A 27,313-nucleotide genomic window follows, 5' to 3' on the forward strand; every position below is an offset into this window, starting at 1 on the left:
TGAAATAATGTGAAAGAACGCAGAGATACAGTATCTTTGCACTCAAGCAGCTGGACCAAGAAAAACTAGTTTTTCACCAAGGACACAAGGAAAATATTTTAGAGTTATTTTCTCAATATGAAAATTTGCTTCAATTTAGCAGCAGCTAGCTTCACTGTGTCAGAATAAGGCTCTTTGTTTGATACCTTTACCTGTATTTATGTACAGTTCTCATGTCCTGGTGTTAGCAGCAGCTCTAGACCTGGAAACTGTTCCCTCAAAAAGATTAGTCAGCTAAGTTTCTCCTCGGCCATTGTTGTTGACAAACGGTTTAATCAGAAGTCCCGCCCCGTCTTGGTTTTAATTGGCCAGTGAGGAAGAATTGGCTCTTGCGCAACACTTTTTCAAAAGTTTCATATTTTTTCAACTCAGCACACAAAGAACAGCTGACACTGAAGGAGATTGTGCGCTCAGGATGCTTAATGCTGAGCTGGGTGTTTGTGATTTCTCAGGTTTATAAACATTAAGATGTCTTTATGCAACGAGTAAAGTCGCCCCCTGCTGGTTATTCAAAAGAATGCATGTTTAAATGAAGAATGTGCGACATTTCACACATAAATAAATCAAGTACATCCTCTTTAACTGAGTCATGACTGTCTACAATGAGGGAGAAGCTCGAGTCCCGCTGGCTGTGTTGTTGTCAGAGCCGTGTTTACATGGACGGGACGGCCGGCTCCTCCCCTTGTGTATAAAAGCTGTTTTAGTCAAGAACTAGAGAGAAGAAGAAGAACATACTCACTGATTATTTGGATGTTAGTAAGAGTTTTTAGATCACGCTCATTCTGTGTCAGTTTACATGAAATGTGAAGCTACGAGCTAACTAAAGAGCGCTAACATTAGCATGCTAACACAACAATGTGAAGCTACGAGCTAACTACAGAGCGCTAACATTCGCATGCTAACACAACAATGCAGGACACAGGTGATTGCAGCTCGAGCAAAGGACAATTTTGTCCGCCACTTGTGCTAAACTCCTTTATGCAAAAGCGAGTCAGGTGTGTCTCTGGAGGAGAGCGGAGGCTTCAGTATGGAGGAGGCGTGGCCAAACAGCAGTTTGTTTTGGTTTCATGCTGGAGCTCAGCGGCGACATCTACTGGATCAAAAAGCTGCACATTCTTCCTTTAAGGTGTTCAGGTGTGTGGTTTGTTGAACTCACCTGTCGTGTCGTAGCGCTCTCATGTCAACAAAAACAGTGGTGGGGTCGGGTCCTGAGGTGCCCTGAGGAACGGAAAAAAAAAAAAAATGACCACACCTTAAACACAACTATTGTATAACTGCATCACATACACTTTGTTCTAAAACTACAACTACCAACGCTACTTCTACTCCTACACTCAGGGCGCAGTGGTGTGATGCTGCTGCTCGTGCTTTAGTGCTCACATAGACAAGCTTTCCATCCACAGCGCAGAGGAAAGCTTTGGGTTTGAGAACAGAGATGGAAAACCCACAAAACCTTTACATTCACAAAATGTTTGGAGAGAACAAAGTGGTAAAAGCAAGAGGGAGGATTTCAGAGGGGAACAAGAAACACCAAAATCCAGATTTAAAGGGATCTAAAGTCAGCTCGTATTTAGTCAACATGCAAAGAAAACGTCACGTAAAGCGGACTCTAAAGGGGAGAAAAGAGGGGAAAGTGAGCGGAGACAAGGGTGAAGATGACACAGTTAAGTGGTTTGACTTAAATCTAGTCTGCATGGTTTAACACGAGCGTAATATCTGTCTTTGTTTCGACTCTTTTCCTCTTTAATGTGAGTCTGAGAGGAAAATGTTGAAGAGAAATCAACAGAGGAAAAAGAAAGAGATAAAGACCCCTCTCCCCGACCTCTCTCTTCCTCCTCCACCACCCCCCCCCCCCCCCCATCTCCCTTTCATCTCAGAGATGATTCAGGATTTTAAAAAAAGGAAAAACGCTTTGCAAAGCCCACCACCGGACGCACAGCGGCATGCTGGGAGTCAGAAGCCCGCACACCCACCCAGAGCACAGCGTGGCAGAAAGCGTCATCACCACGACTCCTAATCTCCACCAGAGGATGGACGTTTACTGATTTATGTGCTGCAGGTAACAGCTCATAACGTGTTGAAAGATGACGGTTTAAACCTTTTTTTTTCTTTTGTTCTGACTTTGAGTTCATCCATCAAAAGAGCTCGCCATCCAGAAACGTAAACAAACATATTAATAATACAACATTGTAGATGACGCTGAAAGCTTTTTATCTCTACATATTTCTAACCTCTGTTCATCTCTTTCTTCACAATTAAAAGAGAAACTGTAACGCAGGAATTTCCCTGCCTTGGACGAAAGTATTTCTGATTCTGATTTTTACGACATCCTGTCAAGATGTTCAAAATACGTATTTGTCAAGTAGCTTCCTGTCTGATGTTTTTTTGCAGACTTTTAATGCTGAGTTGATGCTTCATATTAGTGGTGATTTTATTGGAGATGATACGACGTAGAAAATATATTTAAAGGTCACATATCCTCCTCCTCTTCTTCAGTTTAAATAAGTCTCAGAGCTCCTCAAAACGTGTGTGTGAAGTATCTTGTTCTAAATCCACTCTGATCCTGTATTTGACCATGTCTATAAACCCCTCTATTTTAGCCCTGCTCAGAACAGGCTGTTTCTGTGTCTGTACCTTTAAATATGTAAATGAGCTCTGTCTGACCACGCCCCCTCTCTGGAAGGGCTTGGGTGTACTCAGGCTTTCTCGCTCCATGTCCTATTGTTTACAGTGAGAAGGCAGACTCAGAGGGCAGAACAAACACCTAGCTGTGGGAGTGTCACCCACCTGAGGGAGGGGCTACTGCCCTTTGTGATGTCATAAAGGGAGAATCTCCAAACGGCCTGTTTGAGCACACATTTTCTGAAAAGTGGAGCAGGCTAAAGATGGAGAGGATGGACTTTTCTCATCATTGGGGGGTTTGTAGACCGACTAGAGACACACATTAGAGTTAGAGAAACATGGTAATGTGGACTTTGAAGAATATGTGACCTTTAATTAAATCAGCTTTCTGAGGTTTTGGTTCCTGAAATATAAATACTTTTTAAAACTGTCGGATTTAGCGCTTCATAAAACGATGTCAGACTCAGTGACAGATTTAAAAAAAGGCTGATGCAGTATAGTAGAGATGACTATACTGATATACTATACTATACACACTCCCCTTTATATGCTAAATTTGTGATACTCAAAGCATCTTTAAAAATTGGAGTAATCTGATCTAAAGCCAGCTGATTGGTTGGAATGTGCTGACAGGCAGTGGGCTGGTGGAGGTAGTGGTGGTGTTGGTTTGGGGGGGAGGGGGGGGTTGATGGTGGTTCCCTACCTGGTCGGCAAGCTTTCCCAGCCTGTGAGGCTACAGCAGCAAAGAGGGGCGGAGGAGGATGAGGAGATGGAGGAGGAGGTAAGAAGGGGGGGCGGAGACAAAACCAAGTATGAGATATGTGGGCGGGGTTATGTTTAAAATGAGGAAGTAAGAGAGGGAGAAAGAAAAAAATGTCAAAATGGAAAAAAACTCAAAGAGACAAAACAAGCAGTCAGATTGACACAGATGTTCAGCCAGATGTTAGTTTAGTCATTTTAAAGGCATGGGGGATTACAGCGCATTAGTTCAATATACTGTTTAATATTAGTGACCAGGATGTAATATTAGTGTATATTGACTCTGATCATTCAAAATGAGCCATGCACCAGGAAACCCCTTTGTTTGTTTCTGACAGAGGATCATATCGTCATCATATCTTACCGGTTATATCTATAAAATAATAACAAGAACTAGGGTTGTAGTCAAGACCACACTAAACGAGACCAGAGTGCTCCGAGGCCGAGACAAGACCAAGACATTTAGGGATCTAGACCGAGTCAAGACCAAGACCATAAATATCTCTGAAAAATCATCATCTTGTGTTTAGTGGGCGTGTCACTCACTTAGACCGTAACACCGGGAAGGTTGCGGCCGTAACCGGAGGATAAAAACTACAAATTAATCTAAGTTACTTGTTCTTTTAGAAAGAGGTGTCTTACTTCTAATCACAGTAATGACGTGGACAAATAGCCTTTCAGTGGTGGTCTTGATTTAAAATCTGGAGTCCGTCCAGAGACAAGACGGAGTAAAAATGCTTTCGATCATAAGACAAGACCGAGACCTTCAGAAAGTGGTCTTGATTTGGAGTACTACAACACCAGCAAGAACCCTTTAAATAACGTCATTTAATAAAATGAATCTGATCACGAGATCCTTTCAGTCCGCCTCAAGAGGACCAAAGAAAATACTCGTACAACAGATCCAGTGAAATGATTGAATCATCTGTAGGCTGCAGAATGAAGAGAGCGATGACCAGCTTGGAATGGAAAGATGAAGCTGCATAGATTGATCTGATATTCATCTTTGCACACCGCTCGATGTGAATACTGTAAAAACTCTCTACCTCATGGTGTCCCCAACAAGGATTTACACAGTCCAATCTGGTTGGTTTAGATTTGCCCATAGTCGTCTGATTGTTGTATATCTTTTTGTTTTGCTGCATCAGCAAGGGTACCCAAGATCCAGATCCAGATCTAATCCACACACAGATCATCCACAAAGATCCTTGGATTGCATGAAATGTGTCACAGATGTTCCCAATTTCCCACTGTGTGTTTTCTGCTATAATTCAAAATATGAAAACATTTCTTTCGACTGTGATACATCAAAATGGCGGCCGTACTCTGACCTTTCCATTGACACCTCATTAGGCCAATTACGACATTCATTCCACTGTTCCCAGCCAATAATAGCCAATAGGTATTTTCAGACCTAACAGTTCTGGGGACTTTTTGCAGAGGAACTATCCACTAGGGAGTTAGGGAACGACACACCATGGGGACTTTCATTCTGTCTGCATTCGTTGTACCTACTCTGAAGCAGAAGCTAAAAAGGTTCCTTTACTCAGGGTTCTAGGAACTGAAATAGTTTATAGTTCCTGCAGTGCGGAATCACTTTAAAAGGGGGCGGGTTCCAACAGTTCCTAGAACTATGGATAACTTCCTGCGGTCTGAAAATGCCTAATGACCTCACGAGTTGAAAGGAAATGCCTGACCCTGGTCTGATGTAGCTATACCTGAGAAACTGCAAGCAACTGGGTTAGTACTTTTGTACAATTCCCTGAGGGAGAGGATCTGGAGTGGACTGAGAAGTTAAAAAGGAGTTTTGTCTGTGTTTCACTTTTGCCAGATTAAAATAGATGACACTTGGTAACCGCTTTCTTGGAACTCGGTTTCTCGGTTAGGGTTAGGGTTACCCAGTACTGTGTTAACCCTAACCCTGTGCCGATGACTGATACTTCTTGTAGTCAATGAAGTTATGAACACGTGGACACACTGCTTCATTCACTACCTTACATCCCAGAAGCAGGAAGTGCATTTCTAACGGTCAACAGACCATGATCAGTGATGAACGTCTGCCCTACTTCAACAGCAGTAAGCCTGTTTCAATGATTGTTGGAAGCATTTCCAGATCTTCTCAAACTGCAGACTGTTAGCTTTCAAAGGAGACACTTACTGGTGCTTGTAGTAGCAGGAAGCAGGAATGGAATGATCCTTAAAACGATAAGGATTGTACCTGGAAACGCTGCCTGAGATGAGCCCTTGGACCACAGTAGTGTAGATTTATCAACCAAATATTGATCATGCAACTAAATTCCCGCTCTTTCATTGTCTATGGGAAGCTGCGTATTCATTGACTAAAGCATACTGGGACAGCTCGCAGTGCGACACAAAGGGGATTGAAAAAACGATGTTCCCATCGACAGCCAATCAAGCTGCAGCACCAGATACTTTCTTAACAGCTGTGTGCACACATCAGGAAATACCAAAACAGGAAGTGCGATCTTTGTATCGTAAACAAAGAGTTGGAAGTCTGACTGACCTGCAGACAGATCGCCAGGTTGACTCTGCAGCCAAAGGAGGTGCTGACGGCTCGGGGGTGGAGTCCCAGGTCCTTGAAGAGTTTGGAGAAGGACTGCGTCAGGGCGGTTCTGGGACGCTCCTCGGCTACAACCACACAGGTCCTGACCCGAGACAAGTCCACCCCTCGGGACTGAAGGGGAGAGGAAGGACGCCAAATGAGGAGATGTGTTTTCTCCGGGTTTCCTGTCAGTAAAATTCATACGATGTGGAGTGCACGGGCAGAGCGCCTCGTTTACCTTCAGAGAGTCGGTCTGCAGGCCGAGGCCCTTGGTGCACAGCTCCATGACGCTGTAGGAGCAGAACGTGTCTCGGACTTTGTACTGACTGACGGCTGACAGCCAGAGGGCCGGGTTGACCTCCAGCTCGGACGGAGGGATCAGGATGGACTGGTGACCTGAGTACACGCTGCAGAAGACATGAGCAGAATGTGTGATGTCATAAGGTCAATGTGTGATGTCATAAGGTGGATATTACTTTGGACTCGTCAGCTGAGCAGCCTGAGAGTTTGTTAAAGTGAAATGAGACGTTCAAAGATGCAGCAGTGTCACTGAGACTACAGGGAGACACTGAGGACGACTATCTACGGTGAGCCTGGAGGGACAAAATAACTATAAGTCGATTAACTAGTTAATGCTGACAGCGCTTAAAAAAAGTTTTATAACAAATAGAGCCCGTGTTTAAGAATACTGGAACAACTCTACATATTGTTTCATCATTCGGATTTCTGTTTGTCTGACCTGCAAAGGCACCAGAGGACGAAGCCCAGGCCGCAGTACGGGTCAAGGCAGATGGCGACCTCTCTGGACGGGTAGAGCTCGCACTGCAGCTTGATGGAGCGGCAGAAGGCACTGGTGGCTGTGTGAGACATCTGAGCAGGAGTCACACACACACACACACACACACACACACACACACACACACACACACACACACACACACACACACACACACACACACACACACACACACACACACACACACACACACACACACACACACACACACACACACACACACACACACACACACACGATGCTCAGTCAGGAGAGGCAATACAATGGAACATTTCAAAAACAGATACAGGGTGTTTCTTAAATGAGACTTTAGAACATCAAACCAAAATGGGAAATGAGACGTCAAAAACGGAGTGTTTGTCATTTTGTGCGTGTGTGTTAACCTTGACTCCAGCGAGCATGCCGGTGGTGGAGACACTGAAGTCCAGGTAGGCCAGGGTGTCGGGGTTGGACGGTTTATACAGCAGAGGAGGTTTCTTCTTTGGCAAATCGTCTGAAAACAGAGAACGAACATGTGACTCGGCTGTTCATCTCCCTCCGCTGGCTCCCAGTTACTGCTCGCCTCCTTACCTAAACTCTCTCCCTTCCCGCCAACTACGTTCTGCCAATGAAAGGCGTCTGATCCAACCTTCACAACAGGGTCCTAAATCCCTGTTTCCACCAAGCGGTCCGGTCCAGTTTGGTTCAGTGCGGTACACATTTATTGGCGTTTCCACCGTCAAAAGTTTCATGGTACCAAAATAACTGATCTGTACCATCCTACTGTTTTGTTACCCTTCTGTTGGGGTGCCAAGCGTACCGATCAGACCCTTGATGCACCATGATTTAAACATCCTGTGGATTTGGAGAGAGTATTTTTAACGCTATTTTTGTTATTTGCAACTAATGTCAGCGCGTAGAAGCGCCTGACGGGCAATCTCGGAGATGCAGACCTTCCCATGAATCATTGATTTTGTTAACTGTCAGGTTCTTCTTCTTTGTTGGATTCATTGGCTGTCTACACTGTGACGCGCCGCTGTGATTCAGTGATGTGTTAGGGTACGTTTTGGCTGTGGAAACTCAAGCAAGATCAGGGTTTACTGAACCAAACCAGACCTGACCGCCTGGTGGAGACAGCGATCTCTAACTAGACTCCTCTGTCGCCCCCCAGTGGTAGAACAAACTGTCAAACTGCATTGAATCTGCAGAGTCTCTTTGGACCTTTAAGAAAAAGCTAAAGACCCAGCTCTTCATGAAGACCTACGACCTTCATGATATTGATGATGATGATATTCAGGATGGTTTTGATGCCAATTAGAAATCTTAAGAATAGCTGTCGATGTTGTGCTTTTACCTCTGTGCATTAAAAAATGACCCACATCAGTACACTTTATCTCCACAATCAACATACTCGTGAAGACTCACAAATCTGTTTTCAATCAATCTTTTCTTATTTTTTATTTCCTTCTTTATCTCTACTTCACTGGGATTCGAGTGCAGGAGCGTCAAACTTTGCAGAACTTTGTAGAAACTTGTAGAAACAGCGACTTTTTACTGTCTTTAGAGGAGGTCAAAGACCGACAGGAGATCTCCAACATACCCGATAATGAGAAATAACAACGATATAGCTTATGCAAAGGTTGATCCATACGTCTGTCTTTATGAGGACTTTATGTGTGTGTGTGTGTGTGTGTATGTGTGTGTGTATGTGTGTGTGTGTGTGTGTGTGTGTGTGTACCTGTGTCCATTACAGGGGGCCATGTCCGGACGTCCACGGCGGCCGAGGCTTCCTTCGACCTCAGCAGTTTACAGATGAGCTGTGAGGTCATCACACACACCGAGCGGCTCACCTGCAGCAGCACAGACACACAGACCACTTCAATCTAATATATATATATATATATATATATATATATATCAGCAGGGAGCGGTAGAAGAAAAAGCACACCACCTTACATCCTATGATCCCCCCAACCGCCCCCCCTCCAGAAACAAAACGCTAAACTCAGCTTTGTGTGAGATTTATCTCCGAGTCGCCGCAGCTCTGACCTCCTACATCGCCTCCTGCCAGCTCTCTCGTCCTCGTTCAGCGCTCACACTCATTCACTCACTTAGTTTTTCAGACTGCTGGCGTCTTTCCCGGTTTCTGCACGCTGTCGAAACATTTGCCCCCTCGCTCCGTCTTTCTTTGGTTTTTCCACATTAATTGAACACAGCTGATTGCAAAGCCACAAGGCTGATCTGTCTCTGGAAGAGATAGTTCTGTTTTACCAAGAAATGCTGAAGGATGAACGTCCGCTGACACTCTGTCAAACTTAAAAGATCCTGAGAGGAGTTTTTAAAAACAGAAAGAGACTAGGATCAACACCTCCACATGAGCTGCAAAAGCAGATAAGACCATGAAGAAAACGATTGTTTTCCCAGAGAGTCATTTTTAATGAATTTCACTGCCATCACCAGGTTAGTGTCAGAGGAAGTGATCTACAACACGCACTCTGGAGATGTCTTCAGGATTCACCCTTACTAGCGTAACATTTTACTGTTTCACATTTTTACGATATTAGGAGGATATTATTTGTCAGAAAACTCTTCCTTCACAACCTATTACTGGTTGCTTGTTGTTGGAAACTAAGTCTAGGGCAGAGGGACTTTTGCTTTGAGTATTTTTGGCTGCCTGTGTCGGTTTCGCTTTCTGTGTTTGTTGAACTAGGTGCGTCATCTTGATGATTGACTTCACGCTCCGACAGGTGATCAACTGAGAAGGAGGTCTTTCCCCTTTTAAAAAGCACGATGATGGCAGTCTGCTACTCGAATGGTTAGTCCTCACGCCTTATGTACAGAGGCTGTTGTCCTTGAAACGGGCATCAGGTTTCAAATCGGACCAGCAAGGCTGTCACTTTTTATTCAAAATTCTAACCTGGGGGATGAAGTTTACATTTCAACTGTAATGAGCCATTCATATCAGGAAGTCTGAAGTGGTTTGAAGTTTGATCCAGCAGAGGGCGCCCTCAGTGTAACTTGACATATTTCTTACCTTCTCTTAACCTCAGTAGGTAAAGACAGTTATGTTGTGGCAGGCGCAACCAGCAGGGCGCGATTCAGGAGATGCAAACGTACAGGAGAGAGACTCGTCTCTCTGCAGCCCGCTGAGGTGAGATACACGAGAGATACCCGCAACTCTCCAAGCTGGCTCGCAAATATTTGTTAGAACAGGAACCTCTGTGCGCTCTGAGCAGGGGTTTTCTCGTAAGCAGGTAACATTGTGAACAAAAAAGAGAGCTGCACTCGCTGACATCATCGCAGCGCAGGGGGAACCCCATCTCTTTCGTCTTTCCAAACAGCCACGCCTCCCTGGATTTCTTTCATTTATTTCTGGAATTTCCCGAAGATGTATTTTTTAATTAAATGGTAAAATTGGGATGAAAGGAAAGAAGATAATTTTGTTTTTCTCTGCAGTGAATTCGATGTTTGTCCTGCTTACATATAATAAGTGATACAGAGTGAGACAACATGTGTTAATAAAGCGTTCATTGGGTTTTTACCTCCACGATCATCTTGACAGTGGGCAGCGTGGTGGCGATGTTCTGAGGATGAGGCGGTCGCACGGTGATCGGCACACAACCGGCGTACAAGCAGCCGTAAAACGCCACGATGAGGTCGATGCCTGGAGGAGGAGAGGAAAAGAAAAGAGAGATGTAGACGGGAAGCAACAGAACGGAGGAAGATAAAAAGAGGAGGTTAGGGATGGAGAAAAAGGGAAGAGGAAAGAAGGAAAGGAGAGAGGGGGAGAACATTTGAATAAAAAAGGACACAAGTAAGGAAAGGAAAAAAGGAAAAGGTTAAGCAAAGGGAGGAAAGGAGGAAAGAAGGGCCAATTGGAAGAGGAAGTGACGGGACAAGAGAAGAAGTCAGATTGGGAAGGAAAGGAGGGATGAAAGGGAGGCTAGGAGAGGAAACAATCGCACACACTATCACAGAGGCGAGGTGGTTAAGTATTGAGCGGAGATTAATGGAACGCTGCTTTAAGACAATCTCCTCGTGTCGGGGGAATTGTTCCTGCACAGCTGCATGCGTGCACACGAAGATCTGTGTATCGGGAGGGAAATTACAATCCTCTCTGTTCCACTTCAGTTTCCTCCCTGCAGTGTCCTCTCTCTCTCTCTCTCTCTCTCGCTCTCTCTCTCTCTCTTCGATCCGCTGAGCTGCTCTGAATGTTTTTTTTGTCGATTAGCTCTTCATTTAAAAACATCCAGAGTCCGTCCTTGATTACACGTCAGCGTTATGTTCAAGGATTTTAGAAAAGTTCTGCTGTATTGCAGTCGATAGAGAACAAATCATGTCACCTTGATGAGACTATTTGTTCACTTTTATTTCACTAGGATGACGGATACTTTAAGGTGTCATCACATCAAATCGGCCACATCATGTCTTAGGTGGTCACCTAAACCCTTTTCACACATACGGAAACCTCCTGAAAAACTCCTGAGATTTGTCTACCCGGAGTTTCTCCTCCTCTAGTATTTTATCTGCAGAATATCCGAGTGAGCTGATGTCTGAACGCAGCAGCATATACTCCGGAGATTTCAACTTGAGCCAATAGAAAGAGAATGATGTTTATACAGTGACTGACTAAAGTGTCTGCACGCGACCACTACGATCTCCGTGCTCTAATTAAACGTCTGCATTCTGTTTTCTGTTCGTCAGTATGTTGTTCTCCTCTCTTTTCTGGATGTTGTCATTCCATTGGATTACACGTAGCATTGATATAAAGGCAAATATTCTCATTATAACGTCGTGTAGCGGACTCTGTTGCTTCGGCCACTACTTCCGCGTTGTTTATTTACGTCACGTCTTACCTCAGGAAATCCCCCCCCCCCCCCCCCCCCCCCCCCCCCTCTGACAGGGAAAGTCCCCCGCTGTGAGGTGCACATGTGAACGACTAGTTCGGGAGAATCTCCGGAGAAGTCCTCCTGTAAATATCTAGATATTATCCGGAGTGCATACGTGAAAACGGTTCTAGTGTTTTTTTTCTGGGCAGAAAAGCTCTGGCTGGTTAGTGCGGGCGACCCATGTGTGGAGGCTGTGGTCCTCCAAGCGGGCGGCCCAGGTTTTGAATCCGACCTGTGGCTTCTTTCCCGCATGTCATTCCCAACTCTCTCTCTCCCTGATTTCCGACTCTATCAACTGTCCCGTCTCTCCAACGAAGGCACAAAAAGCCCCAAAAATTAATCTTTAAAAAAAAAAAAAAAGAAAAGCTCTGTCAGGAGTGTTTGCATGAAGCGAGGTCAGAGTTTACCTGGAGGGTAGACCAGGGCGACGTGGTCCCCGTCCTGTAGGTGGCCCCGTTCAGCCAGCATGCCCGCGATCTTCTCAGCTCGTTTATGAAGCTGGACACAAGTCAGAGAGCTGGCTATCGTACCCTGCAGGAGGTCACACACACACACACACACACACACACACACACACACACACACACACACACACACACACACACACACAATAATGATTGACACATTCAATCAGCAGATGTCATGTCATATTTTCCGTCGCTGCATCACATCGGGGGAACAGCTGTAAACAAACCCCGCGGATCATATTGCCATTATGCAAAGTAACAACACTGACACACTCAAACAACGACTCAATCACAGCTACAGCCTCTTCTTCTTCTTCTGCATGTTTTATCAGGCTGTGTTCTCTCACACCAACAAACAACAGGAATACAAGAACCACACATACTCTACTCTCATTCTGCAGTGTGTGCTGTTTGTTTGGACTTCTTCATATCTCATTCATATCGTGTGTTTAAGATTTAATGACCTTTGACTCTACAGCTTACAGTGTGTGTGTGTGTGTGTGTGTGTGTGTGTGTGTGTGTGTGTGTGTGTGTGTGTGTTGTGGAGTCTCACCCTGGAGTTGAGCAGTGTGTACAGGACGTGGTCTGGAGTGGTCTGAGCTCTCCATTGTAACACCTCGGACAGGAAGAGGAACTAAAATCACAAACAAACAGAAGAGGCACCAGTTAGAGTTTGGGGGGGGGGTTACATTTACACACCAATATACACAAGGAGACCCACGCACACACACACACACATCCATGTTACAACAAAAGGGTTGATGCTGCTGGAAAAAAACAAGATAAACACAAATCAAGTTTTTCCTTCATGGTGTTGTTGAAGCTGTGTTCTGTGATGTCATCAGACTTTCTGCAGCTTCAGCTCTAAAGCCTCTGGACGCCGTCGATCACGACTCCTCACGATATCACGACTAGGTCAGGAGAAAATCCCTTACATGGCGAGTACATTCAGAATCTGTACTTTCCCGTATCCATTGAACCAGGACGTCTACTTTTACAAGCTGATTTTCTCCTGAGTGTGTGTTCTTGTGCTCGAGTAAAGAATGTGTTCTTTAACCGTCTGTGAGTTCTACATGACGGCCACAGAGAGCGAGGCGGCCTCAGTTATCATGCTGTTAATCTGAGGGATTCTGTCGTACAGGAACCCTTTCAGCGGTGGGGGGGGGGGGGAACATAACCCCACAGTGTTCTCCTGATGAAAACATCACTCAGCTCGTCGTCGGCCAACGCTTCCTGTTTCAATGTTTAAACTCGTGTAGTCGCTCTCATTTTCTCACCACCGAGATTCACGCATTGCAAAAATCTCCCCCGGGCGGGTTTAAAGATTTAGAGAAGGTTTTTTTTCTTTCTCCCCCCGATGAAAACATCACTCAGCTGCTTGTCGGCTCGACTCGAAAGCTTTCATAAAACTTTCATGGCGGCAAATGAAAGTCTGCTTCATCTCCAGATTTTCTCAGTTTTCCTCGTCGTGCATTCAAAGCGAGCGTTTTGGTGGGAGCGTTTGTCTCGGTTAGGCCTCGTGTGCAACGACTGTGCATCATTTCAGTGGCCTGAGCCCGCCATGAGGGGTCCAGAACCAGGACTGGATTGAGAACAAATCTCAATCTCACAATCTCTCTTAATCATTCTGTCTTTATTTATTAAAGATTTGTTTTTATGCCTCGATTGTAAAGATAGGACAGTAGACAGAGTCTGAAACCAGGAAGAGAGAGAGAGAGTGGGGAACAACATGCAGGAAAGGAGCGACAAGTCGGACCCCGACCTGGGCTGTCCACCCCAAGGATCACAGCCACCACAAAGGGGGCGCATGAACCAACCACCTGCCCACCAGCGCCCCTTAAAATCTTCAACACAGGATCCTTATCTTATTTGATAATTCAGGTCTTAATTCTCTTCTAGCTTGAATATAAAATATTTGAGACATTGCAGAAGATACAACCAGGGGCGTGGCCATGGGTGGCATGGCCCCCCTTTGATATTTGATTGGCCCAACAATAAACCTACACTACAGGTGCATTTAAAAAAGTCCAAAAGATGAACCCCCCTCGATGAAAAACATCACGCGGTCAAAGAAAAGTGTGAATATGAGGAAAGTAAGAGAGCACGTGCTATTGGGTCTCGTTGGAATCGCAATGGATTGTGGGAAGTGTAGTTCCTTCACTCCTGAAAAAACAATGATGAACACAGTCTTGTACCTTTGTCTTTTTCTCTGTTTTCCGATCCTGTTTTGGATCAAATCAAACCCCCCCCCAGCTTTGGATGCAGCACATATTTTAGATGAGAAAACAAGTTTTAAAAGTGCGTTTTATACATTGAACCTTATGGTAAATGTATATATTTGAGTTGCTGCACAATGAAGAATGTCAACCAACAGATGTAGGAAACATTAAACACAGTCAAAGCGGATCCTTACAAGTCCAGACGCTTTTAGTGATTTAGTCGAGCTGATTTCAATGTTGTCACGTTTTTTGCTTTCTTCTTCTAAAAAAAAACAAAAAAAAACAGCACACCTGAAATTCTCTTTGTGGATCGTGTTGTGGCGTAAGAGGAGCTGTGACCTTGAGTTAAACTTCCAGAGCTCGACAGCAGCCAGAGACGGAACCAACTGAAACCTGCCTCCAGATAAAAACCCTGTTATCTCGACGAGAGAGGAGCGCCATGTCAAATACCGACACAAAGACCCTCTGTGTGTGTGTGTGTGTGTGTGTGTGTGTGTGTGTGTGTGTGTGTGTGTGTGTGTGTGTGTGTGTGTGTGTGTGTGTGTGTGTGTGTGTGTGTGTGTGTGTGTGTCAGATTCCAGGCTGTAGATAAACATCAGGTCTCATTCAGTTGAATATTATCAGTCTGCGGGGGCCCGTGCTGAATCCTCATGTTAATAAAACGACCTCTCTGCAGCTCAGTTGTGTCAGATTTCATTATCAGACGTGACGATCATTTCACTGAAACTGAACTCGTCGACCACCTGGCGGGTAACGAACTGTACGTCTCTTAAATCTCTAAATAAGACGGATAAACCTTTAGAGCAGAATCTAAAAGCCAGATTTTTATTAAAATCACAAAGCTGACATTAGAGGGATCTACTTTGAATCGCTGCTGCTTCGAGCCCCCCGGAGCTCAAATGGAAATATTTGAAGACAAAATGTTCTGCTGCCGGGCCGAACACCCCCCCCCTTTTTAACTGTTTCCCTACAAACAATACAACAATGGTGGATAATTATTTGGACATTTTACATTTCAGGGATTTCTACGACTATCTCTATATAGTCTCTTTTAAAGGGAGAATGGGCGACTTGTTGATCCAGTAGATGTCGCCGTCGAGCACCAGCATGAAACCAAAACAAACTGCTGTTTGGCCACGCCTCCTCCGTCCTGAAGCCTCCGCTCTCCTCCAGAGACACACCTCCAAAAACCATTAAGAGCAAGCGGTGGACACAGTTGTCCTTGGCTCGAGCTGTAATCGCCTGTGTCCTGCATTGTTGTGTTAGCATGCTAATGTTAGCGCTCTTTGGTTAGCTCGTAGCTTCACATTGCACAGACATTGACACAGAATGAACTATGAGTCACAGGTTAGGTTGGTCACTTTAAACTTTATCAACTCGCTCGGTCTCACTTCTTTAGAGACGTTCAGACTGAACTGTGAGAAGCGTCCACAAATCGTCTCCATGACGACGTTCAGACGAGATTGAACAGCTTCTTCTATATGTTAAAAAGTACAATTCTTACATCTCAGTTTAAGATTTTAATTTGAAAAACCTAACAGTTGTTGCTGCTTCCTGTTTGTATGTGAAGCCAGCTCAATGGAATGCAATGCTGGGTTTACTACAGCTATGTGTAGCCTCACACAAGATACCAACAACAACAACAACAACAACAACAACAACATTAATAGTTATGATGTAAAAATATCGATACATATGTTTAAGAATCTGAAAAAAAGTGGATCTTGCATCTCTTGTTACCCCCCTGTTGATCTCTGTAGTCTAACTCTGGACTACAGCGGCTCTGTGTTTGAGTCAGACTCAGTGTTTTGCAGCGCAGAGCTCAGTCGACCTTTGCTGGCTAAATAAATATAATCACAAGAGGAATCTGAGAAGGCACTCGAGCTAAATCACATTTCACAGAATCACACAAACACAAAAAGAAAAAAACAGCAGCACCGACACTCTGAAGAGTAAGAGGAGCTCATTCACACAGAGGGCTGGGTTTTCAGACGGGATGGACATGGAGAGGAGGAGGAAGAGGAGGAGGAGGAGGAGGAGGAGGAGGTACCTCAGAGATGTGAAGTCATGCATGCTGTGATGGATGAATGATGAGTAAGTTAATGGACATATTGACAGCGAGACGCAGCAGCAGGAGGAGGAGGAGGAGCAACAACCATGAGAACATTTAAGAATAAAAGCTGCACAACCCGATGATCATCCAGCAGCAGACACCGACGCAAATATCAACTGAACAGCAAGAATTTACTTTAAAGTCTAGACATTATTTCAAGAATTATTATCGTATCCTTTTGACCCAGATCTCGCCTGCCAGAAAAATTCAACCAAATTCCCTCCTAAAGTAAAAACTAAAGTCCGACCCTCTGCTTCATCTGCTGAGAAAAGTTGCCAAAAAACGAGATAACACGTCTCTCTGCATAAATGTTTCCTTCTTTTTGGTGACATCGGAGCGTAAAAACCAGACGAGCAGCATGTTGCGCGAGCAGCTGGTGACAGACTGCTGCAGCCTCACTGTGTGTGCTGTCCTGTCTCTTCTGGTTAGAGTCTGCAGAGTGTGTTACTGATCACATTTCACATTTTCAGCTCCAAGACGAGAGAACAATCAGGTGTGTCAGTTTCACAGACCGCATGTTCCTCTCCATCGTCTGTTGTTGTGTCTCCACTTTCATTACTTTCTGTTTTCTTCTCCTCTTCTCTTAACTTTTTGCATATTTGGATGATTTTGTTTGCAACACCAGCTCTTTCTGTTTTATTCTCTTCTGTTTGCACGAATATGACCTGAGCAGAGCAGCACTCAAACACAATCACCTTCTTCCCACACTTTCATAGCCATCACCAGTCGGCATGAGACTTTATTTTAAGCTAAGCTTCATTTTAATGTCCGTATTGAACACGTTAAAAGAGAAGACCAATTTCCATCTGAAATTCCTTTAAATGTAAATTTAGCTTAATTAGAAGCAACAAACAAATTGCTTCTTCACTTGTACAATGAAAGCTGTAATAAATTAATTAATTTAAAGGTCCAATCAGTAAGGTATCTACTGACTGAAATGATAAAGTGAACTTACTATCTGATCAGACATTAAGGAAACATGCTATGTTGAAGTGTTGGCTTCTCTGACAACAATGCAGCAGCCAGTATGTCCTCCTTCTAACTTTAGATTCTGAATGCTCTGGATTTGTTTGGACCAGAGAAGGTAGGCGGTTTTAAGGCGACCCCCCCAACACGGCCGTTTTGGACGCCCCTCGGTTTACCAGATATGAGAGCAGTTATCAGGTCAACAGGTGTTGCAGCGATGGAAGCGGGCAAGAGAAGTGGTTCAGATAGAAGTGATTGTACCCGACCTAAAAAGCCTCTGCATGTTTCTAATAAGCTCCACGAGCAGAAACGTGCTCAAACTAGGATCAATATTGGAGATGCTTTTTGAAAAATGGAGAGAGGTTAGAACACAGAAAGGTTTACAGACCCATGCAGAGCTGGATAAACACTGAAGCTTCAGAGTCCACCACATGGTGACCTGTGTGAGCATGGACTCTAGAGAGGAGGGGGGGGGGGGGGGGGGGGGGGAGACAGCTCTACAATGTTTAGAATTGAGACTGCAGTACCCATTTTAAACACTAGGGGTCAGAGAGACATACGGCTCCTTTAATGTAAATTAAAGGGTAAACTTCTGGGAAAGGAACTGACAGGAAATGATCCAAACAGATGGAACTAAGATGAGGAGTATGACTGTGATTAAAATGAAAATGAAAAATGGATTCAAAGACAAGAAAAAGTGTGTGTGTGTGTGTGTGATGAAGACTATGGTGAAAACCAGCAGCCCCGCTCTCACACACACCTTCCTTGCCTGGTCATTGTCTTCAATCTGACCCAGATCTCTGCCGCTGGCCTGAGCGATCCTCTTCCCCGACACCAGGTTCCCGACCATCACCGACGCAGGACCGATCTCTGAGGGAGACGAGGAAGAGAAGACGAAGGTTTTATACACATGTCATGGGACTGTGCAGTAAAACTGAAACCTCTTAGCTCCCGCTGCAGTCAGTGTGTAGCCGACTTAACAACAACTCGTTCGTTCACGCTCCACCCACCTGGCTGTTTCTGCCGCGGTTTGGGCAGGTTGGTGACGCAGGTGTGCGGACACATAAGCACGTTGCAGGGGTGCAGCGACCCCTCCAGGAACAGCTGCTTGGTCTCTGACAGGTGGATGCCACCCAGGGGAGTCTTAGGCAGAGTGTTGGAGGGCACGAGGGCCAGGCAGTACACCCCCACCTGATGGATACCATCTATAGCCTGGAACGTTCAAAATGTGACAGAAAAACACCGTTAGAGACAAAACAAACGGCATCTTAGGAGGCAAATAAAGTTGTTTAAGTTTCATAAATATAATCATTCTTATGAGCAGAGTATAAAGGCTTTTTGGACAGGTTCAGCAGGATTACAAAAAGGTCCCTTATTGGCAGGGGCGTGCCCAAAGGGGTGGCCATGGGAAATCTTATTGGCCACCCAAAATCCTCAACTACGATTTGCTATTTGCCTTGCCAGAAGTGGGACGTATGTTGAAATCCAAACTAGGATCAATATTGGCGATGCTTTTGAAAAATGGAGAGAGGTTAGAACACAGAAAGGTTTACAGACCCATGCAGAGCTGGATAAACACTGAAGCTTCAGAGTCCACCACATGGTGACCTGAGTGAGCATGGACTCTAGAGAGGAGGGGGGGGGGGGAGACAGCTCTCTATAATGTTTAGAATTTGGACTGCAGTACCCGTTTTAAACACTAGGTGTCAGAGTTAGAATACACTTGCCAGAAGTGGGACGTATGTTGAAATCCACCATTCAGGCAGCTCATAGTTTTCAGTGTGCGGATTTAAATTGTGACTTTCGACTTATGTATTGTTTTAGAAGATGTTGCTGTTGCAATTATCTTTTTGTTACTTAAACATTAAAGTGATTGGTGGAGACAGATTAGGTAAATAAATGCTTTTCATTCATATTTGTGCACACAAACTTCAGGCCACCCCTGCACAGGTCAGTTCCCCAGTCCAGAAAGTCTGGACACGCCCCCCTGCTCATTTGGGATTTATGCGATCTAATGTTACATCCAGTAATCCAGATGAACGATGAGTGTGTCTCTGACCATGAAGAGCTCGGTGGAAAAATGTGAGATGCTGAAGGAATAGAAAGATCTGGGGTTTTATTGCAGTCGTAAAAATGCAGACGGCTTTTATAGTTTGACCGCAGTCTCCATGCGGGCTCAGAGAGAGATGAGGAGCCGGAGCTACCACTGAGATTTGTATCTGCACCATATGAACGTACAGTACATTATCATATCTGTGTGTGTGTGTGTGTGTGTGTGTGTGTGTGTAGCGAGATAACGAGAGTCTGACAGATTCTAAGAGACAGAAATGTGATGTCCAAAGAATGTGTGTCCTGTGTGAATATTTTAATCCATTGCAGCCTCACCCGTCTCAGCAGGAAGACTGAATAAACATCAGGACCTTACCTGTTGATCTATCAACTTCTTGAAAATATCAACACATTCCCCGAGAGAAAACGAGGTTTCATGAGAAAACAAAATGGACACTGACACAGAGCGGCCATGTTTGAAAAGTGTTTGACCTGCAGGACTCGGCTCATCCACTGGAAGCTGTCCTCCTCGGTGGAGTCGGGCCGCTGCTCCGCCACGACCACCATCCTCTCGTCGTGAAGAACCGTGATGGAGAACACGGCAATCCTGGAGACATGGACACACGGACTCAGTGGCGATTCTAGAGTCCGATGGGGGCCCTAGGCAAAATTTAATTTTGGGGCCAAAGAGAGTGAATGCTGCCAGATGGGGCCCACATAGGGAGGTTCCCTATTGTCATTGCAAAATTTGCACATTTTGGGTTTGCTGCTGTGGTTCAAAGTTTGACATGCCTCTGGGCCCCCCTACTGGTGTGGGGCCCCATGCTGCCTTGCCTGTTGACAAGCAACGCCCCTGGCAGTGGCGATTCTAGAGTCCGATGGGGGGCAATGAGAGTGAATGCTGCCAGATGGGGCCCCTATAGGGAGGTTTCCTACTGTCATTGCAAAATTTGCGCATTCTGGGGTTCAGAGTTTGACATACTACTAGTCTGTCGCCCCAAGCAGTTGCCAGTGGCAGATTCTGGAGTCTGATGGGGGCCCTGGTCAAAAGTTAATTGGGGGCCCTCCCACCAGCGGTCAGCTGGGCAATGAGAGCGAATGCTGTCGGATGGGGCCCGCGTAGGGAGGTTTCATACTGTCATTGCAAAATTTGCACATTTTGGGTCACTGCTGTGGTTCAAAGTTTGACAGCCCTCTGGGGCCCCCTGACACAGACCGGTCAACAACACTAACCTTCCCCTGTACACAAACTTCATCGGCTCCACAGCGAGCGCCGTAGCCACGATGTCGTCAGCGTTGTGCTGGCGCGTCCCGACCACCATCAGACCATCCATCTTCCCGGCCACAAAGATCAGACCCGCAGGCCCGATGAAGCCCAGCAGGCCGGTCCTGGTGAAGGGGAACTCACTGATGGGAGCCCCGTTGTTTGACGTGGGGAAGACCTAAAGGTGTGTTCAGAGACAAAGTAAGAAAACCGTTTTTTAGGGGAGACCAGGAGAAAATAAACCAAACACACTTACCTCGAACGTGTTCTTGGTCATGCCGGCTAAACCGTAGTAAGAGGTTCCCGTGGCAACGGTACAAACGCACAACTCTCCAATCTCGTCAGTTTTGCAGAGCTGAGGAACACCTTCAGGCCTCACCACACACATCAAACCTGCAGACAGACAAACAGACACTTTGAATTTAAAGTACGAGTGTACCTGACAGAAAGAAGACGTGTACTGAGTAAGGTTATCAAAATGTTTCTTTACTTTGTAGATATTTGATGCCACTTCCTTCAAGACCAATCCAATCTCTGTTATTTAATAATCGATGGAATGAAAAAGTACCAAAACTTAAAACAAACATCTATTTCAAAGGAGGTGTAGGAATCAAATGTTGCTAACTAATTCCTGATATTGTCTGAAGTTGCTCATATTTGTAAGCAACGTTTTGGTACTCAGAAGTTGCCAACATAGATTTGCATTTTGGCAGAGTGAAGGAGTTTGCTTACAATTCTTAATAATCAAAAACAAGAAGCACAGAAGGACAAAAACAAAGGATAGAGGATTTGTCAGAAGAAATTAAGGAGTGAACGCTGATTCACAAACATTTGACTCAAGAACATCTTGGGCGGGATTTGTATTCAAAAGCATTCAAACTGATCTTAAATTGAATTTAAAAAGTGAAAGGTTTATTTAAGGTTCAGTATGAACACCTGGACCACTCGACTCACCTCCGGGCATGACGGAGCCGACATCCTGCAGCGTGAGGACCGACAGCTTCTCCTCTGAGTCCACCCGGATCACGCCGTGACTCAGACCCTGCATGGACAAGACGCCGCGACCAGGAGGGGTGCTGCCCTCCTCCAAGGGCCTGTAGGAGGAGCAGCAGAGACAGCCAATCAGATTTCATGGAGGCTGATGGAGTGCTGTGTTGCTCTAATAATCGTCATAATAAATTCAAAGAATGAGGGAAGTTCTGGGATATTTAAAAAAAAGTACAGGAAGGTTTCATTCAGTGAGAAGTGGTTTAGTAATAGGCGAGGACGTTTGCTGGAATTATTGGAAAGCAAAGAAATGTTTGCAGATTTTTGTATTAAAGATCCCATCTTCTCCTCATGTTCAGATTTCATGTCATCAGTCTGTGAAACCTGTAGAGGACATTTAAATGATTTTCAGCTCAAAAACCTCCTTATTCATCTGATACTGGAGTCAGTAAAAACTCTCATTTCAGCCTCTGCCTCTTTAATCCAACGTTACTTTGTGAAATGTTCATTTATCTGCCAAATATATTTCAATAAATCATCATCAGAGTATTTCTTAAATCTAATTAAACATTTCAAACGTCTGAGGACTCAGGGGCGTGTACTCATTTTTCAGCCATTTACAAAGCTTTGTCGAAGCTAACGATCCAATCAAATTCATCCCAACGTTATGTCCCGCCTTCTGTCTTGTGACTGGTCTGACTCTTTTCAGTTGGAAATGAAAAAGTTTGTTTCTGTTTCAGGAAGAACAATTTGCGAAAAGAGTTTTGTGAATCAGAGTCGAGAGCAGGAAGTCTAAAAACAACGGAGATCACTTTTGGAAGTGCAAGGACGATTCTTAAACTTTTTTAAAGGTGATACCGTGTAAAGAAAGAGAAGAAAACTTCCAAAAATCGCGTATTTGGAAAGTCAGGACAATATGTGGGAGATGTGAGGGCCTCAGTTTTACACCAGGGTGTGAAGGTGGTTTCTATCTGTGACTTTTATGAGACCTAAAGCAGCTCCTCTGAAAATAAAGGGAGTTCATTACTGACACACCCGCTGAGGCAAAGTGCTATTTATTAGCCTGTGTGTGGCACAAACACACACACATTAACTTAAACACACACACACACGCGCACACACACACACACACACACACACACACACACACACACACACACACACACACACACACACACACACACACACACACACACACACACACACACACACACACACACACACACACACACACACACACACACACACACACACACACAGAAAGGCTTTTACGGTGTCTTAATGAAAAGCAGGGCGCTTAAATCACAGCTGAAACCTGCATCGACTGTAATGGATGTTTAAAGGTTTTTTTACTTAGCCGCTTCCAAAAACACAAAACTGAAAAGTCAGAAGTTAAAATGTCTTAAATGAGAGGCGGGGCTTTAAAAGACGATAAAAAGAACGACTTATCTACTGATAATAATCACTGATAACCCACCAGAGGAAAGTCACAAGAAACAATCATTTAAGTACTTTTAGTTAAAGTTTGGATTAAAAGTGACAAATGTATTAGATTAGAAGTTGTGAGAGTAGACGTGTGGAAGAGGTAAACTCAAACTAAAGTTGAACACATCAGTAAATGGAAAAAGTCTCCTTTAAAAATAAACATCTGCACTTGTTTTTTTAATGGATAGAAATCTACCAAAATGTTTACAGAAGTTTTTGAGTCAATGGAGAAAAAAAGGATGGTAGAAAAGATGTGACTGGTGTGTTTAGAAGCATGTTTGTAAGTCTACGTCTATCTAATGTATGAATCAATGAATGAATGGGTGTGTGTATACATGTATGGATATAGATATGTATTTTGTAACATGACATGTAAAAACTACATGATAAGTCGGAAAAGTGTAACTAAAAAGCATCCCCATCGTAAAGTTTTTTTTTTCTTCTGTGAATCAAATAAAAAATATGTTCTAAAAAAGAATAACCTGAAACTACTTTTTTCCATCGTTTCAAAACGCACGTTGGGGACAGATATCAGGAGAACGTGTTGTGACTGAGTGGTTAATTTCAGGGGCAATGAGAGTGAGTGCTGTCAGATGGGGCCCCCTTAGGGAGGTTTCCGACTGTCACTGCAAAATTTGCACATTTTGGGATGAGCAGCAGCTCCATTTTGGGGGAGCAGCAGCGCCCCTGGATATGTGTTTGTTTTTGCCTGTATGTGTGTGTGAGTGTGTTTCTGTGTGTGTGTTTGTGTGTACCTCCTGATTGCGACAGTCAGAGCCTCGGGGGAGCTGGCACAGGGACAAATGACCTCGGGCTTCAAACCTTTGGACTGGAAGACGTTGAGGAAGGCGTCGCAGGAGGAGATCGACCCTGAGAGACAACATTTAAAAAGTCAGAAGGTTGTTTTGGACGTCAAGAAGCAGCTTCAATCTCTCATCAAACTGAAACTTGTTAGAGAGAGTTCTTACAGGGATTTGATCCATCAGCCACCACCAGCATGCGCAGGGAGCCGAGGTTGATGTCTCGCTGGTCCCGATGGGCCACCAGAGCCCAGTGCATGTCCCGAGACTTCACACACGCCACCTTAGCTGGACACCGAAACACACACCAGCATCACAGGTTAGAACTTTTATCATTTTTGAAAGAGCGTCTTAGGTGCCCTGCTTTGGTCTTGATCCTGCATTGGTCTCGATCCCTAAATGTCTTGGTCTTGACTCAGTCTCGACCCCTAAATGTCTTGGTCTTGACTCGGTCTCGATCCCTAAATGTCTTGGTCTTGACTCGGTCTAGATCCCTAAATGTCTTGGTCTTGACTCAGTCTAGATCCCTGAATGTCTTGGTCTTGACTCAGTCTAGATCCCTGAATGTCTTGGTCTTGACTCAGTCTCGATCCCTGAATGTCTTGGTCTTGACTCAGTCTAGATCCCTGAATGTCTTGGTCTTGACTCAGTCTCGATCCCTGAATGTCTTGGTCTTGACTCAGTCTCGATCCCTAAATGTCTTGGTCTTGACTCAGTCTCGACCCCTAAATGTCTTGGTCTTGACTCAGTCTCGACCCCTAAATGTCTTGGTCTAGATCCCTAAATGTCTTGGTCTAGATCCCTAAATGTCTTGGTCTTGACTCAGTCTAGATCCCTGAATGTCTTGGTCTTGCCTTGGTCTCGGAGCAGTCTGGTCTCAGGCAGGTCGTGGTCTCGTTGTGGTCTCGACTAAAACACTATGTTTTCAGATTCTTAAAATAACAATCACATCCTGGTTAGTAGTAAAAACCAGCTGACTGGTTTACCTTTGTACTGGCAGACTTTTTGGATCCAGGACAGAGGGTTGACCTTCATGAGGGCGTAGGGGATACTGATGACGTGCATCATGTTCATCACACTCTGACAGAGACACACACACACACACACACACACACACACACACACACACACACACACACACACACACACACACACACACACACACACACACACACACACACACACACACACACACACACACACTCACACACACACACACACACACACACACACACACACACACACACACACACACACACACACACACACACACACACACACACACACACACACACACACACACAATGTTTTTTAATGTTTGCGTCATATGAAAAGCATTTAAGGAAGAACATCAATTTTGTATTAAGATATGAATTAAAGATTTTTAATTAAATAAAAGTTAACTGTTCTTCTTTCATTCATAATTTGAAACGTTTGTGTCTTACTGTCAGGACGGCGTGCCACAGCCCCACTTCCTTCTTGAAGTCTAATACATTCACCACGGTCTCCGCTGAACGAGGACAGAGGAACACAAACGTCACATTACTGTATATGTAAAGTTTAATGAGTGTACAATGTGTGAGTGTGTGTGTGAGTGTGTGTGTGTGTGTGTGTTACCTTCAGTGTAGGAGCAGGACTGTGTGAGCGCCTGGCAGTGTGTGAGCATGGCTATCCTCATCACCGTCACGCCGAGGACGCTGCCGTCCTTACACGTCTTATACTGCACACACAGAAGAAGAGGGAGTCGACTTAATGCTGATTCTACTTTGTGGTGTTTGGGAGGATTCAAACAAAGAAGTGAATCCAACAGAGGGAGAGCTTAAGTGTACTAAAAAAGTAAGGTTAGCAAAAACACCGATAAAATATTAAAAACGAATTCGACAGGGACGGAGCTACTGGATAAGCGGCCACTCGCGTCGGCGCCGGAAGTCGGCTAGAATCAGATGTAGAGATAAAAGTGTCATAAGTGAGCTCAGCCGTCATCACGTACATTCATATTGATTCTGTGAGGGCGTAATGTTGGTGGTACAGTCTGCGAGAGCTCCACACACACACACACACACACACACACACACACACACACACACACACACACACACACACACACACACACACACACACACACACACACACACACACACACACACACACACACACACACACACACACACACACACACACACACACACACACACACACACACACACGCACACACACGCACACACACAGAGAGGGGATCACTTCACCTCCCTCTGCAACATTCAGACTGAAGGTGAAACGTCACAAAGGCGTGAAACGGCGGTCTGGATTGATGCATACAAGGTTCTTCTTCTTGAACTCCTTAAAAACCAAAATGGTGTCTGAGTGCTGTGAGGTGGAGCATCAACCTGATCCCTTCCAAAAATAACATACCGTCTTTGTCAAAACGATGAATCCTCGGTTTTTAATCAAAACGCAATCTGTGCTGCTATTAAGTCGTGAATCGTGTGAAGATTTGATCCTGGAACGATAAGAAGTTACTGATGCTGAGAAATATGAAAAGACTTCATCTCTTTGAGTGGTTTAAATCCGTCCCGACAGTCTGAGACGCGGCCTGTCGATCGTTTTTCAATCTACCCTCGTCTTTCATTATTTTTTCCTTTTGGCCTTTTTTCAATCCCCCGGTGCAATCAAGGAGACATTTCACCTCGCTGCCGGTGCAATTACTTCCCCCCGCGGCTTTAAGGGGAAGTCAGGTAAATTCTAAATGAAGCAGAGCTGATGATGAGCATTGACCGGGCGGCCGCGCGGAGAAACAAAGAAACACCCACTCTGCAGTGATTTGAATCTGAAAGACATGCAGCACCATCGATTTCCATTCAAGTAACGAGCGCGACTACACCGAGTGGAAATGTTTCAGAGCCCCAGAGTAGACATGCATCAGTGTGTTTGTGTGTGTGTGTGTGTGTGTTACCTCGATGTAGGCCGTGTCCTGGTTGGCGTCCTTGATATTTGGAAACCAGTCTCGGGGAGGTTTGGAGAGGTGTTTGGACTCGGTGACGATCCACAGCAACTTGGGCCAGCCTGGACACACAGAGACACAAATCAAACACCAGAGATAAACACACACACACACACACACACACACACACACACACACACTGTCACCTCACTAGTGACAGATCTCGTGTTTTGGGGCCGCACTGGAGATTGTCCAGGGCAATTTATTCCAGCACTTGTGTAAATCAGTTGTGATGAAAGATACAACAGAAAACTCAAAGTACTTGTTCTTTTTCGATTCCCTGATTTTTTTTTGATTTTTTAAATCCAAAACAAA

General features: G+C 44.8%; 1 protein-coding gene across 4 annotated transcripts in view; it reads right to left on the reverse strand.

The window, feature by feature from the left end:
* LOC132978366 (disco-interacting protein 2 homolog C) overlaps window positions 1-27,313 on the reverse strand; it is a 158,892-nt gene that overhangs the window by 7,403 nt on the left and 124,176 nt on the right. Inside the window, exons 12-33 of one of the 4 annotated variants that reach the window (XM_061043505.1) lie at window positions 26,951-27,060; window positions 25,615-25,717; window positions 25,443-25,507; window positions 24,984-25,077; window positions 24,166-24,285; window positions 23,953-24,067; window positions 21,680-21,819; window positions 20,982-21,118; window positions 20,695-20,903; window positions 19,954-20,068; window positions 18,423-18,624; window positions 18,182-18,282; window positions 12,668-12,748; window positions 12,055-12,178; window positions 10,301-10,422; window positions 8,497-8,608; window positions 7,163-7,272; window positions 6,723-6,853; window positions 6,222-6,390; window positions 5,945-6,115; window positions 3,365-3,394; window positions 1,196-1,257 (exon numbers count right to left, since the gene is read on the reverse strand). In XM_061043505.1, coding sequence (XP_060899488.1) covers window positions 1,196-1,257; window positions 3,365-3,394; window positions 5,945-6,115; window positions 6,222-6,390; window positions 6,723-6,853; window positions 7,163-7,272; window positions 8,497-8,608; window positions 10,301-10,422; window positions 12,055-12,178; window positions 12,668-12,748; window positions 18,182-18,282; window positions 18,423-18,624; window positions 19,954-20,068; window positions 20,695-20,903; window positions 20,982-21,118; window positions 21,680-21,819; window positions 23,953-24,067; window positions 24,166-24,285; window positions 24,984-25,077; window positions 25,443-25,507; window positions 25,615-25,717; window positions 26,951-27,060 — 2,623 coding nt within the window. Of the gene's footprint in view, window positions 1-1,195; window positions 1,258-3,364; window positions 3,395-5,944; window positions 6,116-6,221; window positions 6,391-6,722; window positions 6,854-7,162; window positions 7,273-8,496; window positions 8,609-10,300; window positions 10,423-12,054; window positions 12,179-12,667; window positions 12,749-18,172; window positions 18,283-18,422; window positions 18,625-19,953; window positions 20,069-20,694; window positions 20,904-20,981; window positions 21,119-21,679; window positions 21,820-23,952; window positions 24,068-24,165; window positions 24,286-24,983; window positions 25,078-25,442; window positions 25,508-25,614; window positions 25,718-26,950; window positions 27,061-27,313 lie in introns of all 4 variants that reach the window. The other 3 variants (XM_061043504.1, XM_061043506.1, XM_061043507.1) reach the window with 3 other exon arrangements.

The sequence above is a fragment of the Labrus mixtus genome, chromosome 8 (assembly GCF_963584025.1).
Source record: "Labrus mixtus chromosome 8, fLabMix1.1, whole genome shotgun sequence".
Classification (NCBI taxonomy): domain Eukaryota; kingdom Metazoa; phylum Chordata; class Actinopteri; order Labriformes; family Labridae; genus Labrus; species Labrus mixtus.